General features: G+C 50.2%; 3 protein-coding genes across 3 annotated transcripts; all 3 read left to right on the forward strand.

Annotated features, from left to right (window-relative positions):
• Positions 1 to 11127: 11127 nt before the first annotated feature.
• On the forward strand, positions 11128 to 11611 carry Prm1 (protamine 1). The gene is made up of 2 exons (XM_036195714.1): positions 11128 to 11319; positions 11415 to 11611. Exons 1-2 carry the CDS (start codon positions 11214 to 11216, stop codon positions 11459 to 11461), a joined length of 153 nt encoding a protein of 50 aa, XP_036051607.1. The 5' UTR covers positions 11128 to 11213; the 3' UTR covers positions 11462 to 11611.
• Positions 11612 to 12803: 1192 nt separating this feature from the next.
• Prm2 (protamine 2) lies at positions 12804 to 13436 on the forward strand. The gene is made up of 2 exons (XM_036197332.1): positions 12804 to 13062; positions 13188 to 13436. Exons 1-2 carry the CDS (start codon positions 12804 to 12806, stop codon positions 13247 to 13249), a joined length of 321 nt encoding a protein of 106 aa, XP_036053225.1. The 3' UTR covers positions 13250 to 13436.
• Positions 13437 to 13750: 314 nt separating this feature from the next.
• Prm3 (protamine 3) lies at positions 13751 to 14080 on the forward strand. The gene has a single exon (XM_036197331.1). It carries the CDS (start codon positions 13751 to 13753, stop codon positions 14078 to 14080), a length of 330 nt encoding a protein of 109 aa, XP_036053224.1.
• The last annotated feature ends 997 nt before the right edge of the window (positions 14081 to 15077 follow it).

The raw sequence follows: 15077 nt of genomic DNA on the forward strand, positions 1-15077 counted from the left end.
TGGTCCCTGGGGCTGTGTTTTACCAAGGGTGGGGAAGAGGCCAGCACCCACCATGACACATATTGGTCTGGGCAGGTCCTCTTTGTTCCTTGCAGCTCCTTGGAGCTAGGAAAGCTGGGGATTTTTTTCTTCACATATTCACTGAGCTATAATCTATGTGATGCATACTTTGTCCCAGGGTTTCTAGGTGCTGGAGATGTAGCTCAGCTAGTAGAGTGCTTGCCTAGCATGCACAAAGCCCTGGGTTTGATTCCCCAGTACTGCATAAACTGAGTATGGTGGCACAAGTTTAAAATCCTTGCACTCAGGATATGGAAGCAGAGGTCCTGAGTTCAAGGTCATAATCCGTTACATGGCAAGTTCAAGGCTGGCCTAGGCTACATGAGACCCTGTCTCAAAAACAAAATTAAAAAAAAAAAAAATAGAGGCTAGGGAGATGAGATGGCTTAGTTGGCCAAGTGCTTGCCCTACTAGCTTGAGGATCTGAATTCGGATCCCTAGCTCTCATGTAAAAAGCCAAATGTAGGTCTATAATCCATCAGTCCACCCAGCCAATTGGTAAACTCCAGATGCAGTCACAGGCCCTTGTCTCAAAAATAAGGTGGGATGATAGAAGACACAGGAGATCAATCTTCGATTTTTACACAAGTGTGTAGGTGCACATGTGCCCGGTGACCCCACCCACATACATACCAAAAGTTCCTAGCCTATGTATAGAACTGTGTGACCAGCATCATAGTCAACTCTAGAACATTCCATAACCCCTAAAAGACACCCTGTGCCCATCTAGAATCACCACCTTCCCATCTGTCGTCTCTTAAGATTGGCCCTTTCCTTTAAATAGGAACATTCACTCTGCTGGCTTTGCTGGAATGTTCTTCAGATTCACCAGCATGGCATTCGCACAGACCTGGGACTTCATTCCTTTTTATTGTTGAATGACATTCCATCATGTGTCTGGGGAGCCAGGGAAGGGAGCCAGCTCTGCACCAACTTCCAGGCGACACTCCCTGCCTGAGACTCTCCCATGCTGTCACTCCTCCGATCCAGGGCGGTAGACACTACACAGCTTTCTTTTTTGTTTTGATTTGTTTGGTTTTCCGAGACAGGGTTTCTCTGGGTCGACCTGGCTGTCCTGGGACTTGCTTTGTAGACCAGGCTGATCTCGAACTCACAGAGATCCACCTGCCGCCTCTGCCTCCGGAGGGCTGGGATTAAAGGTGTGTGCTATCACTCCTGGCTGATACTGATCCTCTTAAGTCCAGGGACCCACAGACAGCTGAGGTGGGATCTGACTTTCCAGAAGCATTCATGGAGCCCTGCTAGGTGCCTGGCACCGTGGGAGCAGTCCCAAGCCCTTGTCTTTTGTTGCTTAGTGTCCCCAGATGCTCCATGACAAGACGGTTAAAATGAGGGCAAAGGGGAAGAAGCAGAGCTTGTACCATTTTCATCACTACCCGGGTTGGCTGGTTTTGGTCTCACACAGCCCAGGCTAGCCTCCACCTCTGTGTGTACCATCGTTCTCAGCCCTTCCATGCAGCTTTGAACACAGACAGGCCTCGTGCTCCTACAGCCATGTGAGCCTCCCTGAGAATCTACATGTGCAGCATGGGACCCTGTTCCCAGGAAAATGGTTTTGAGGGGACCACGGCTTCCTTCGAGCTCTGGGGAGTCTATGAAAGCTGCCGCTGGGCTCTGAGCCTGTGGGAGAACAAAGAGAAGCGCACATTGGAATGCTCCTCTGGGCCTCTCTGGGTGGCATGTAGAGGTGGCAGATGCCGAGGGAGGGGCTGTGAGTGGGTGTCACGGTGGCAATGCCTGAGCTTGTAGGACAGGCTCACCGCCTTCCACCAAGATCTCAGTGGATAAAAAGAGACCTTCATTAAGGTGAGAAAGAGGGAAGAGCCTATGCAGAGACCCTGAGGCAGTAACAGGGTTTAGACTTCAGGAACTGAAAAGCATGTGTGTGTGTGTGTGTGTGTGTGTGTGTGTGTGTGTGTGTGTGTACATAACACATTTACAAAGTACTGTCTAGAGGTGCAAGAGGGTGAGGGTGGAGGCACACCAGGCCAAAGGAGGAAGTAGGAAGGCTGAAGCCACCGAATCACACCTTTGGTTGCTTGTCGAACATAGGAGACTCCAGGAGCCACAGCAGAGTCCTCAGCCTGCCAGTGTTTATTGAGATACCCTCAAAACTGGGGTGCTCCAGTGTCTCCCCAAACCTGAGGGTTTTATAGATGGCATACCTGTGGATGTGCACTGTGAGTGATCACATGCTACAGCTGTGCCATGGTTAACACCTGGCTGCCTTTCTGACAGTGTCCTCCAGTTCCTTTATTATTTATCTGCATCCCACATGTAGTGGGATCCCAAAGATTGGTCAATGTTCTGGCCCACAACATTCTGATGGCGACCTTATATGGGGGGAGGCAGGGTGTGTACAGTTGTGATAGGCTGAGGATTTTTTTTTCTAGACAGGCTCTCTCTAGATAGCTCTGGCTGTCCTAGAAATCACTATGTGGAACAGGTTGGCTTTGAGCTCTTTGAGGTCTGCCTGCCTCTGCCTCTGCCTCTGCCTCTGCCTCTGCCTCTGCCTCTGCCTCTGCCTCTGCCTCTGCCTCTGCCTCTGCCTCTGGAGTACTGGAATCAAAGGTGTGCGCCACCACAGCTCCATAAGGCCGAGGATACAAACTTGGCACTATTCTGGATTAAGCTCCAATTCCACCCTAAGTGGCCAGAGAGGGCTGCTAGAAGCTGAGGTGGATGTGAGAGCAAGGCAGATACAAGCTGAGAGCTCCAAGCCTGTTAGCAGCACCCAGAATTGAACAGCCCAGCAGGGCACTCTGCCCAGAGGCTTCAGAAAGGCCCAATCTCCGAGAGTGACAGACCCTTGATTTTGAACCAGAAGAGAAGACACTTTGCTGTTTGAAGCCACACAGTTTGGTGTCTTCACCCAACATTTGTTACCATAGTCCCAGGACTTGAATAGGATATAGTCATGGCTTTGCATCCACTGGAGACCTTGCTGGCATTTTATATTGATTTGCAGGAATATTAAACACCCCATGATTTTAAATCAATCACTACATGTCCTTCAAAAAATCCTTTGGCTTCGCTGGGCTGCAAAGATTCATGGTTTGGGAATTCCAGAAGTGTGTCTAACTTGGTGTGGCTACCTTACCCTGCCTACAGACTCCTGGACAGTATCTGCAGAATCTGTGGCCTCTAGTCCTCATCTTGGAAAAGAGTAGAAGAAGCATGCTTCAGAGGCAATGTGATCAAGGTCATCAAGGATGGGAAGGTTCGTCCTTAGAGGGCCACTGTTTGCTGGCAATTAGTTTCTAGAACTTTCCTTCCAAGAAGAGGAGACTTATGACCTAGTAAAACCCTGTCACAGCTAACACCACCAGTGGGTTTGATAGACACACTGTGGACTGGGTGGAGTTGGCTATTTTTACTCTTTACCCAGATCCCTAATAAATACATAGAGACTTATTCTTACTTATAAATGCCTGGCTTTAGCTTGGCTTCTCTAGCTAGCTTTTCTAACTTAAATTGTCCCATTTCTTTTTAACTACATTTTGCCTTTCTTTCTTTACTTCTTACTCCATGACTGGCTGTGTGGCTGTGTGGCTGTGTGGCTGTGTGGCTGGCTCCTGGTGTGCTCCTCCCCTTTCTCCCACCTTCTTTCCCTAGATTTCTCCTCCTATTTATTCTCTCTGCCTGGCAGCCCCATTTATCCTTTCTCCTGCCTTGCTATTGGCCGTTCAGCTCTTTATTAGACCATCAGGTGTTTTACACAGGCACAGAAACACAGTTTCACAGAGTTAAACAAATGCAACATAAAAGAATGCAACACATCTTTGCATCATTAAACAAATATTCTACAGCATAATGAATGTAACACATCTTAAAATTCCACAACAATGCTCAGGACTGGGAGAGTTTGGCCCATCTGAGAAGAGATTTTCAAAATACACCTGACAGGCCAGGCTATGCCTGTGTTCCTTGTCTCCCTGATCAGCATATCAACATCAACTCCTATAAGGCAAAGACCATCACTATGGTCTCTTAACAGGTGAGGAAACTGAGGCAGGGAGTCCCTGCCTGGTGCCTGACACATCAGAAGCACTCAATAAGTATCTGTGGGATGTGGATTTTTATTTACGGTATGTGTACACGAGTGTGGGGTCAGACATCTGATGTCTTCCTTAATTATTTCCCACATTAGTTTTTGACACAGGGTCTGAACCTGGAGCCGTGGAATAGGCCAGCAAGTCCTAGGCACCCTCCTGTCTCTGTTTCCCTAGTGCTGGGATTATAGGTGTGCCACTACATCTGGCTTTTTATGTGGGTTCTGAGATTGGACTCAGGTCCTCATACTGGGGAAGTGAATACCTTGCTGCCGGAGTAATTTCCACAGCCCCAGAGTGTCAATTAGATGCATCAAAGAAAGGCCAAGTCCTGTACCCAGCAAAGCTGGGACAGGAAGGAAGCACCCTGCATGGCTACTGTCCCCTGCCTTCTGTACACCTGCCAGCCCGCTCTATTGCTTTCTACCCTTACATGAAGCTTGCAAAGTTAGTACGGCTCACCCTGCTGGGTGAGCAAATGGAACCTCCGACAAGTTTGCCTGTCTGGCTCCACCTCTTCCATTCAGTCTCTGTGCTCTCTGACTCTGGAGTGTGCAGCTGAGGGCATAGTTGGCCCTTGTCTTGGAGAAACTTGTATTCATCTGTCAATTTTTTGTTTGTTTGTTTTTGTTTTTTGAGGACAGGGTTTCTCTGTGTAGCTTTGCACCTTTCCTGTGTCTCCCTCTGTAGACCAGGCTGGCCTAGAACTCACAGAGATCCACCTGCCTCTGCCTCCCGAGTGCTGGGATTAAAGGCGTGAGCCACCACCACCTGGCCTGTCAAAACTTCTACCTCAGGGCTTGTCACATCTCTAGGTACAGGGAACTGTAGCCTCTTCTCCCTAAGTCCATAGCTGTTTATCTCTGCCAGCCTCAGTTGGTCCATCTAACATGAGCATTTTCAGGGCTTGGGGCTGAGTGTCACTCTGACCCACAGAGTAGGACAAGGCTGAGCTTAGAGTACTCTCCTTGGATTGGGGATGATGACACCAGTCCTAAACCTTTTCCTGAACAGTCGAGGTGTGGGAGACAAGTGGTGCATCCCTCTTTTCACAGTTCCTAAACACACAACCCTATGCCTGGGCCTGGGGACCTGTCTTCACAGGTATTGCAGAAGGATCTCCTCATGGGTGCTTGGGAAGTGAGCACTCTAAATGGCCTCAGAGATTTTAGCTCTCACTGCATGTTTTTGTTTTGCTTTAACTGCAAAGAGACTAGTCATGCATGTGACCTGCAGGACAAAGACCGTGCGTGTGTCTTGTGTTCACCCTCCTTTCTGTAACCCAACCTGGATAGCAACAGGAGATGCAGTGTGCATTCAGCCCAGCTTCCCTCCCTTTTCAGATGAGCATATTGGGCAGGGTCTGGCTTGCTTTCTTCTATTTTAATCCAGAACAATAGTCTCTCTTAAGCCATTTGTATTTCTGCTTTCCTGTTCTGATAGCGCATACACCAAGACCCCCAGCACAGATATTTGTATTACTGTAGTGCAAGGAAAGGGCTTTAGTACCCTTTTGTAGATGGAGAAACTGAGGCCCTGGCTCACACCGAGTTCCTGCAGCAGGCTGTTGCTAGAAGGAACATCTTCTTTGCCTGGGTATGAAGCAATTTGCTGCTGGGGCTATGGGTACTGTGTGGTGTTCTTCAGCTCTGCAGCTGTCCTGGGTTTCCCCAGACTCTGCAGCCATCCTGGGGTGCAGAACACTGTACATTTGTGCAGAGGGCTGACTGGAAACTGCTGCTGGCCTCTTTCCCTTAGCACAGCTAGCGGCAACAGCAAACCACAAAGCAGACACTGGGCGGGAGGGCGGGCCGGGAAAGCGCAAATGAACCCCAGCTGGCTGCTAGTTTCTCTTTCCTGTCAGGAGAGTGCCTTATGGGACCTGTGGGTGTGTGGGGCCACAAAGCCTGGCTAGCTCATCCTTGAGGGACACACAGGAACTACCTGCCAGCTATCTGGCTGTTTTATCACTCACATCAAGATCCAGGGCAGTGGGTTCCTTCATGGCCCCTTGACCCCTCTCCACCACATTACTTAGCCAACTGCACCTGCCTTCTTAAGTTGCCGGGTGGTGGTGGTGCACACCTTTAATCCCAGCACTCGGGGGTGGGGGGCAGAGCCAGGTGGATCTTTGTGAGTTTGAGGCCAGCCTGGGCTACAGAGTGAGATCCAGGACAGGCGCAAAGCTACACAGAGAAACCCTGTCTCGGAAAAAAAAAAAAAAAAAAAAAAAAAAAAAAAAAAAAAACCCAAAAACAACAACAACAACAACAAAAAAAAAAACCCAAAAAAAAAAAAAAACCAAAACAAAACAAAAAACAAAACCAAAACCCAAAAGTTAAGTTTTCCTGTTCTGTAGGTCCAAGTTCTGGTCCTCATACTCGCAAAGCAAGCACTTTATCCACAGAGCCATCTCCCAGCCTCCTGCTTTGTTTGACAAGGGTCTCACTGTGTAGGCTAGGCTGCCCTTGAATTCATGGCAATCCTCCTGCCTCAATCTTCAGTGTTGGGATTATAAGACTAGCCACTATGCTTGGTTTGTTTTCTCTTTTCCTTTTTGAAACAGGGTCTATGTAGCCTGACTATGTAGCTCTGGCTGGCATGGAAGTCACAGAGGTCTTCCTGTCTCTTTAGTGCTGGACAACCAACTTCTGGTTGGTTCTTCCCTTATTCTTAAACTCCATGCCCTCACGTGCCCACAAGGGAGAAGAGCAGATGTTCCCACCATAAAGAAATGACAGGAGTTCAGGAGATGGCCCCAACAACAACAAAACAACAACAACAACAAAACAACAAGTTAGATGGTTCCCAAGGAACAGTATTCAACATTGACCTCTGGCTTTGCAGGTACACACACATGTACTCAACACAAGTACATACACATGCTCTCACACACAGGAACCTGACCACATGCAAACATGGCACACATACACATACACAAAAAAGACATGATGGATGTTTGAGGGAAGTAGATAGCTTTACTGTGGTTTAAACATCACAGTGAGAACACACATGGGACCATTACATGGTTCCCTATTGATATGCACTGGCTTTATGTGTGTATCAGTTAAAAGGCAAATTTAAACATCTGTTGTGATTGTACATGCCTGTAACTCCAGCACTGGGGAAGTGGAGTGTCTTAGAATTTTTATTACTGTGAAGAAACACCATGGCCATGGCAACTCTTATAAAGAGTTTGGGTTGGCTCGCTTATAGTTCAGAGGTTCAGTCCATTACCATCATGGTGGTACATGACAGCGTGCAGGTAGACATGGTGCTGGAGAAGTAGTTGAGAGTCCTACATCTTGCAGGCAACAGGAAGTGGTGTGTAACACTAGGCAGTATCTTGAGCATATATGAGACCTCAAAGCCAGCCTCCACAGTGACACATTTCCTCCAAGAAGACCACACCTGCTCCACAAGGCCACACCTCCTAATAGTGCCACTCCTTTTGGGATTATGGAGGCCAATTACATTCAAATCATCACATGGAGGGAGGAGGGTCAAGAGTTCAAAGGTTGGATGGGTAGGTGCTGTGCACAGGTTGCAGGCCCTGGGGAGATGGCTCCTGACCTGGCCTCTGTAATTACAATTATCCATGTAAGGAATGCACAGCAACAGTGGAAAGAGCCCCAGCACTGCAACCTCCATAGAGACCATCATCTCCTCCTCTCCTTCACATAGGTTCATATAAGTCACATTTTCTCTTCCCTCACTCTCCTCTCCCCTGGCCCTTCCCAGTCAATACAGCTAGTGTGTATGTATGATACATAGGGCATAATGCCAGCTTAAAACTCCAGCACCCCTGAACACTTTTCATTATTTGGAGACACTCAGTTTTCAGGGTCCCAGAGGATGCTAGTGCTGCTGAAGATACATATGTAATCACAGGGAGGTGAGCTTGGAACAGCAGGAATTAATATGCATGGAAAAAGGAAGAGGAAGGAAGGAATAAAGTAAAGGAGAAAAAAGGCTGGGCTGTAGCTCTGTGGCAGAGCCCTTTGCCAGCAGAGACCTGGGTTCTAGCCCCATGCTGAAGGAAAAGTCTTCCTGCAGTGTCTCAGCTCCAAGAAAAGAAATAGGGATGATGCTCTCTGGCAAAAAAGCTTCATTTAAGTCACAATGGACAAGTGGCTTTGGGGGCCCACACCTGTCACTTCAGCATTTGGGGACCCACAGAGTCATTACTACAGTCACTGGTCCCATGGGCTTGGGCAGAACATCATGGTAGCAGAGTTATGTGAAATCCTATACAACATGCCCCCCCAAATAGGAAGCTGAGGGGGTGGGAATACAGGAAAGAGGCCAGGGCATCATGTAGTTGAAAGGACCCACCCCTAGAGAACCACTTCCTCTAACCAAGCTCCATCTTCCACAGTCCCAATTTTGATGAGTATGAGTTGATATTGACAGTTGAACTATTCATCATGTCAGGGGTCCCCTCTGGTTCTAATCTGCTCTGAAAATTCCCTCATACATTTTTCGGCTCTCAATGCAGTCAGGGTTCCAGTCACAATGAACCATCCAAGTTACATATGGAAATAATTACACACACTTTCATGTATCTAGAAAATTTTATAGCCATGGGGCACACAGAGATTCACTGTTAAGAGGGTGTGTAAAAAGCAGCGGCCCATGGTTGAGCACCCTGTGCCCACATCTTGGTTTCTAATGCCACCCTAAGGGAGCTGCTTGGAGATGGGGTGGTTCTTGTTCACACCAGGAAATACAAGATGAGTCTGGAAGAGCTAGGAGGGTCCAAAGGCGTGTTGTGATGGCTAAAATCTGTGTGTGAACAGTTGAACCTGTCCTGAGAGGTTTTGGAAGCTTTGCGATACACACCCTAGCTGGTAGACACAGGGCAACCTTTGGAGGTTATGCCCACCTCTAATTCTGGTCTAAAGGTCTCTGCTTCCCGATCCATGGGAAGGTGAAAAAGCATGTTCAGTTGTCTATATCAACACTGTGACAACGTTTCTCAAGTAAGGAGAGTGCAGCCCATCATGGTGGGCGAGGTGGCTGTTCATGGGACAACCGCAGCCAGGAAGCAGAGAAAGATGACTTCTGGTGCTCAGCCCAGGACTCTAGCCCAGGGGATGGGGCTGCCCACATTTAGAATGGGTCTTCCTAGGTCAGTTAACTGAATCTAGGAATACCCACACAGAAAGGCTCAAAGATCTGTCTCCTAAGTGATTCTAGATGCTGTCAAATTGACAGTATCAATCATCACACCATACTACAAGCTCCCGTTCCTGCAGACAGAACCACCCCAGCTGCCAAAGCCTCCCTGCCATTGTGGGTTGAAAAACCAGGGCTATACCATAAGCACCCTTCATCCCTGAAGTTGCTTTGAGGCATGCTGATGCAGCAACAAGAAAAGCAGCAAAGTCTAAAGTACTCACGGATCCACTCTGACAAAAAGTGAGTAGTAAGTTGGGCTGGAGAGGTGGCTCAGAGATAAGACCACTGGCTGCTCTTCCAGAAGTCCTGAGTTCAATTCCCAGCAACCACATGGTGGCTCACAACCATCTGTAATGAGATTTGGTGTTCTCTTCTGGCCTGCAGGCAGAACATTATAAACATAATAATAAATCTTCAAAAATAATGAGTAAGTTGACGGCAAGGCCAGGGTGGGGGAAGAGGATCTCCAGTGTGGAGGATTTCAATGGCTGGTGAAGGCGTGATATCCTGAGATAGGGAAACACAATGTCTACCCTCTCAGTGTGGGCCCTGCATAGAAACCCAACCTAATGGAGAAGGAATCAGTGAACACTGACCCTAGCCTACTTAGTTCCACCCACTGCAGCCTTTAGTGACCTTAAGTTTGATCTTCAGACACCTGTGGGTTGGACGTGGAGAACCTGAGCTCTCTTCTCTCTCTGGAGAGCACCTACCCACTTCCTTAGAGCCTCATTTTCTCTTAGGCTTGAAGAGTTCTGAAGCCACGTGGGAAGCCCTGTTCTTGGATGGTGAGGCAACTCTGAAAACAATGAGAACTTGATGACAGAGGGGGTGAGGGTGGCTCTGAGGCTTTCCCCATATCGGCCTCTTTTTCACATCCCCATCTCGCTCCTCACTGCTCCCTTCCAGGCTTCTCTGCATTTTTAGACAGAGACACCTAGAAACAGCTGGCGAGAGCATGCCCATCACTCCTCTGCCCCCCAGTGTGCCCCTAGATCCAGGATACTGATGGCCTCTGGCTTCCTACAGAAAATACAACAGAGCCTCTCTCTCATTCCATGCCCTTTCTGTGATCAGATGCCAAGCCTAAAGTTCACAGGGGCATGAAGCAGGTCACATTCCATCTCAGCCAATTCCACATTGCTGCCTCCCTCACCTACTGGGCCTCCCTCCCTCCCTCTGCTTCTTGTCTAACTGCCTTTCAGCTTCCCCCTTGGGCTGTGCAGCAACCAAGGTGCAATCAGAACAGGAAGTGAACTTTGGGAAGCAGGGGCCAGAAGCATCACCCACATTCATCTCCTGTCTAGTAATGTCCAAAAGCTGGCCTGCACCCATGTGCCTACCTGATGCACCTAACAGGGCCCCAGTGTTCTCACTGGAGCTGACCCTCCTGCAGCTCCGAGACCCTCTGGATTCACTTGTCAGTGCCCCACTGGGTATTTTGCTAACTTTCATAAGGGTCACGTTCCCTCAGCAAACACGTGTGTTTTCTGACAGTTCCAATTTTGTATGGCTGTTTCACCCACCTGCCTGGCCTCGGATTATCTATCAGGGCCTGGCCCAGAAGCAGGCGCTCACTAGCACCTAAGTTGAATGAACGAATGAATGCTCAAGAGGGGCTCTCCTTCTTGACTATGACCCAGGCAACTGCTGATGCCGAAGCGCTGCGCACCCCTCTCATGCCCATATTTGGACATGGCACAGGTCCTCCCTGGCCATGGTCTGTGAGGTCCTGACCCTCTTTGACTTCATAATCCCCAGGGGCCCCTTGTGTCTATAAGAGGAAGAGGGTGCCTGCTCTCCATCCACAGCCCGCAAAATTCCACCTGCTCACAGGTTGGCTGGCTCGACCCAGGTGGTGCCCCCTGCTCTGAGCCAGCTCCCGGCCAAGCCAGCACCATGGCCAGATACCGATGCTGCCGCAGCAAAAGCAGGAGCAGATGCCGCCGCCGCAGGCGAAGATGTCGCAGACGGAGGAGGCGATGCTGCCGGCGGAGGAGGCGAAGTGAGCAGGGGGGCTGTGCTGTGCTGGGTCGGGAGAGGGGGGGCAGGCATAGCCTGATATGTCCAAACCCCTCACCATCTTTCTTGCCTTCCTAGGGTGCTGCCGCCGCCGCAGATACACCCTGAGGTGTAAAAGATACTAGATGCACAAAATAGCAAGTCCATCAAAACTCCTGCCTGAAAATTTTACCAGACTTCAAGAGCCTCTCGCCACATCTTGAAAAATGCCACCGTCCAATGAAAAACAGGAGCCTGCTAAGGAACAATGCCACCTGTCAATAAATGTTAAACTCATCCCACTCATGCCTCCAGATTCTTGGGTTCTGGGAAGGGTGGGTGAATGTGAGTGACGTGGGAGGGGCTTCAAATGTCAATCTGAGATGGCTCCCCAGAAAGGCTTAGGGAAGATGTGTCTGAGGGCCTCACCATGGGCCCCAGTCATACAAAGACTGTCAGAAAGCCAGGCAGGAACTGGCTACAGCTGAACAAGAAATGGGATCCCATCACCAATCCTTCTCCATGGGGCCAATTTAAGGTTGTGGCCACATCCTTGGGCCAGGTTGTGAATGCAGAGGCCTGTGATAACCTTCTGCAAAGCAGCAGGAGATGCCAGTCTTCACCTTCCAGGGCCTCCGCAGGTTCAGCCTTCTAGGCCAGCAGTGGACCCTGAGTGTTGTGATCACCCTTTGGTTTTTGTGGTGTTGAGGACCCAAAACTTTGTGTATGCCAGGCACACAATACAACTCGGGACTGTGTCAATATACTCCATGATGGGGATGCAGATCAAGGTAGCATGTTGTAAAAAGCACAAGTTTTATTTTTCTGCTGTTGGGTTATAATATTTCAAGTATACCCCAGGAAAGATTGTCCTTTAAGCCCAGCACATGAGGCAGAGGCAGGCAGATCTGGCTAGCCTGGTCTACAGAACAAGTCCCAGAACAGATCCCAGGACAGAGTTAAAACAAGCAAAAAAAAACTCAAACCAGCTTTGGAGAGAAGCATGTCCTTGAGCAACCCAGACTCTTTCCCTCATGGGAGGTGCCCTTTGTGCTTAGCCCAGGTGGAGAAGACGGGAAGCTTTTCCCACGGCTGGGCAGGATGAGGGCATGGACTAGGGCTGGGAGGTGATTCAGTGGCTTGCCTGGCACTGCACTGTAACACACGCCATGCAGCAAGGTAAAGGGGCTGGGAGAGAAGTTCAAGGTCACCCTTAGACCCTCTCACATTAATCTTCTTGTGACCAACCTGTGAGCCAGTGCTACAAACCCAGCCTGTGTTGCCCTCACAGAGGGGACTGGGCAGGGTGGGGACAATCAGGGGTGGGCCGCCAGGTCACAGTGGGGCTCCCCTTTATATATGAGCCCCAGAAAGCCTCTCACACCAGACCATCATCACCACCAAGAGCAGGTGGTGAGGCTTTCGTCCTCCTCCTCCCATCCAGGTCAGCTGCAGCCTCAGCTCAGAGACTCCTGATCTCCTGGCACTATGGTTCGCTACCGAATGAGGAGTCCCAGTGAGCGTCCACACCAGGGGCCTGGGCAAGAACATGGACGAGAAGAGCAGGAGCAGGGGCAAGAGCTTAGCCCCGAGCGTGTGGACAATTATGGGAGGACACACAGGGGTCACCACCACCACAGACACCGGCGCTGCTCTCGGAGGAGGCTATACCGGATCCACAGGAGGCGCCGGTCATGCAGGAGGCGAAGGAGACGCTCCTGCCGCCACAGGAGGCGGCATCGCAGAGGTAAGCACCCAAGAACCCCAGAACCTTGGTCACCTGTGCTGCTGCCCAACAAGGTAGGAGTGCCCCCCATTCAAACTCTGCTGCCTCCCAGGTAGCCTAGCAAACCAAAACTTTCTTTCCCAAAGGCTGCAGAAGATCCCGAAGGAGGAGGAGATGCAGGTGCAGGAGGTGTAGGAGGCACCATTAAGCCTCCCCAGGCCCATCCATCCTGCCTGGAGCCAAGGAAGTCACCTGCCCAACAAATGGTCACCTGCCCAAACAACGTCACATGAGGCCACGCCACCATTCCACGTTGATGTCTGAGCCCTGAGCTGCCAAGGAGCCACGAGATCTGAGTAATGAGCAAAGCCACCTGCCAAATAAAGCTTGACACGAGACTCACTGGCTGCTGTCTCCTTTCCGTGAACGTCGAGTAGGGACCATTCCTAATCCTTTCATGGTTCAGGTTACACCAACAGAACAGCACAAGGGGAGGGAAGGGATAACCATCAGCTCCTGTTCCTGCCCTCTCCATCCATCTGAGCCAATGCATTTGTTCCTGGAAAATGTCAGCCAAGCTCCAGATTCCAGGGTGGGGGAGGGCGGTACCTTGGAACCTGTTTGTGAGGTCAGTGCCACGCCCACCAGCCTCAGTGTCTCTTACTGCCCAAGCTGCCTCCCTCCTAGTCCAGAGAGACAGGACTGGGTGATGGGTTCCCGCTGTGCCAAGCTCAGCACCAGCCATGGCACGGCTCAGAACACAGGTCATAGCCGTGGCCACGAGTCCTCCATGAAGAAGCTCATGGCCTGTGTGAGTCAAGACAACTTCTCCCTGTCATCAGAGGGTGAGGAAGAGGAGGAAGAAGAGGAAGAGGAGGAAGAGGAGGACGAGGATGACGAGGAGGAGGAGGAAGAGGAGGAGGAGGAGGAGGAGGTCCCAGTAAAAGGCAAACTGCTGCTGATGGAGCCCGAGAAGCAGGAGAGCACTGAGGATGCCGTGGCCCAGCCGAGCCCTGAGCCCAAGCAGACACACTCCTGACCCACCCTGAGGCCTGCCCAATGATGGATGCCCATCGCCACTCCAAAGAGGACATTCAGAAAATAAAGAGTCTCCAAGGAACTCTCCTGGTTTCCCTCTTTCCCTTCATATGTATGTGTTGCATGAGAATGCCTGGAGAACAGCCACCCAGGGTGGTGGATGCCTCTGTAGAGCCCTCAAAGTGAGGCAGGCTCTATGGAGCATTAAGTGGGCTAGATGAGGGGGCTATCCTGCCTCATCCTCTGAATGCTGAGATTACAGACTCAGATGAACTGAGGATGTTGAGGATGAGCACAGGGCCTGGGTCTTGATGTGTCATATAGACCCAGGCTCTCTGCACTAGCCACTGCTCCAGAAATTCTGGGCTTATGACTACGGGACGCTAACCTGTGCCTTTAATTGGCAGCCTGGCTGGTCTGGCACAGTCCGTGATTCTTAGCTTCCATACACTTTCCAATACCTATTGGTAAGCTCCATGTGGACACAGATCTGGGAGGAGGGCAAGCTCTGCTAATTGCAGTCACTGGGATGCTCCTAGGCAAAGCTGGCTGAAAAGGATGAATAGAGTCGGCAGGGCTCAGTAAACCAGGCAGCTTTCACAATGGGCCATCTGGCATGTTTATTAAGAAATCAGCTTAGAGTTCTGCATATGCCTTAAATCCCAGCACTCGGGGGGTAGAGTCATCCTCAGGGACAGCTCACTAAGCCTGTCTAAAAGATGAGTTAAACAGCTCATTGGTTAAAGGAACTTAACCTGAGAGTTGTCCTCTGAACTCTATGTGTGGTGTGGCCCTCGCCAGTAAGTGCACAGAAGCTTGGGCAGGGCCATGTGGGCAGGAGGGGAGACAGTGTCTCAGAGCTGGAGCTGTAAAGATCACAGGAGGCTCTAGCAAAGTGACTGAAGACTCGGAAGAGCACACCAGCATCAGTACAACCTGACCTTTTCCAGGCTAGGGCTAGCGCAGAGACTGAACACTGAGTCCAACTGGGAGGCTTT

The sequence above is a fragment of the Onychomys torridus genome, chromosome 8 (genome assembly GCF_903995425.1).
Source record: "Onychomys torridus chromosome 8, mOncTor1.1, whole genome shotgun sequence".
Classification (NCBI taxonomy): domain Eukaryota; kingdom Metazoa; phylum Chordata; class Mammalia; order Rodentia; family Cricetidae; genus Onychomys; species Onychomys torridus.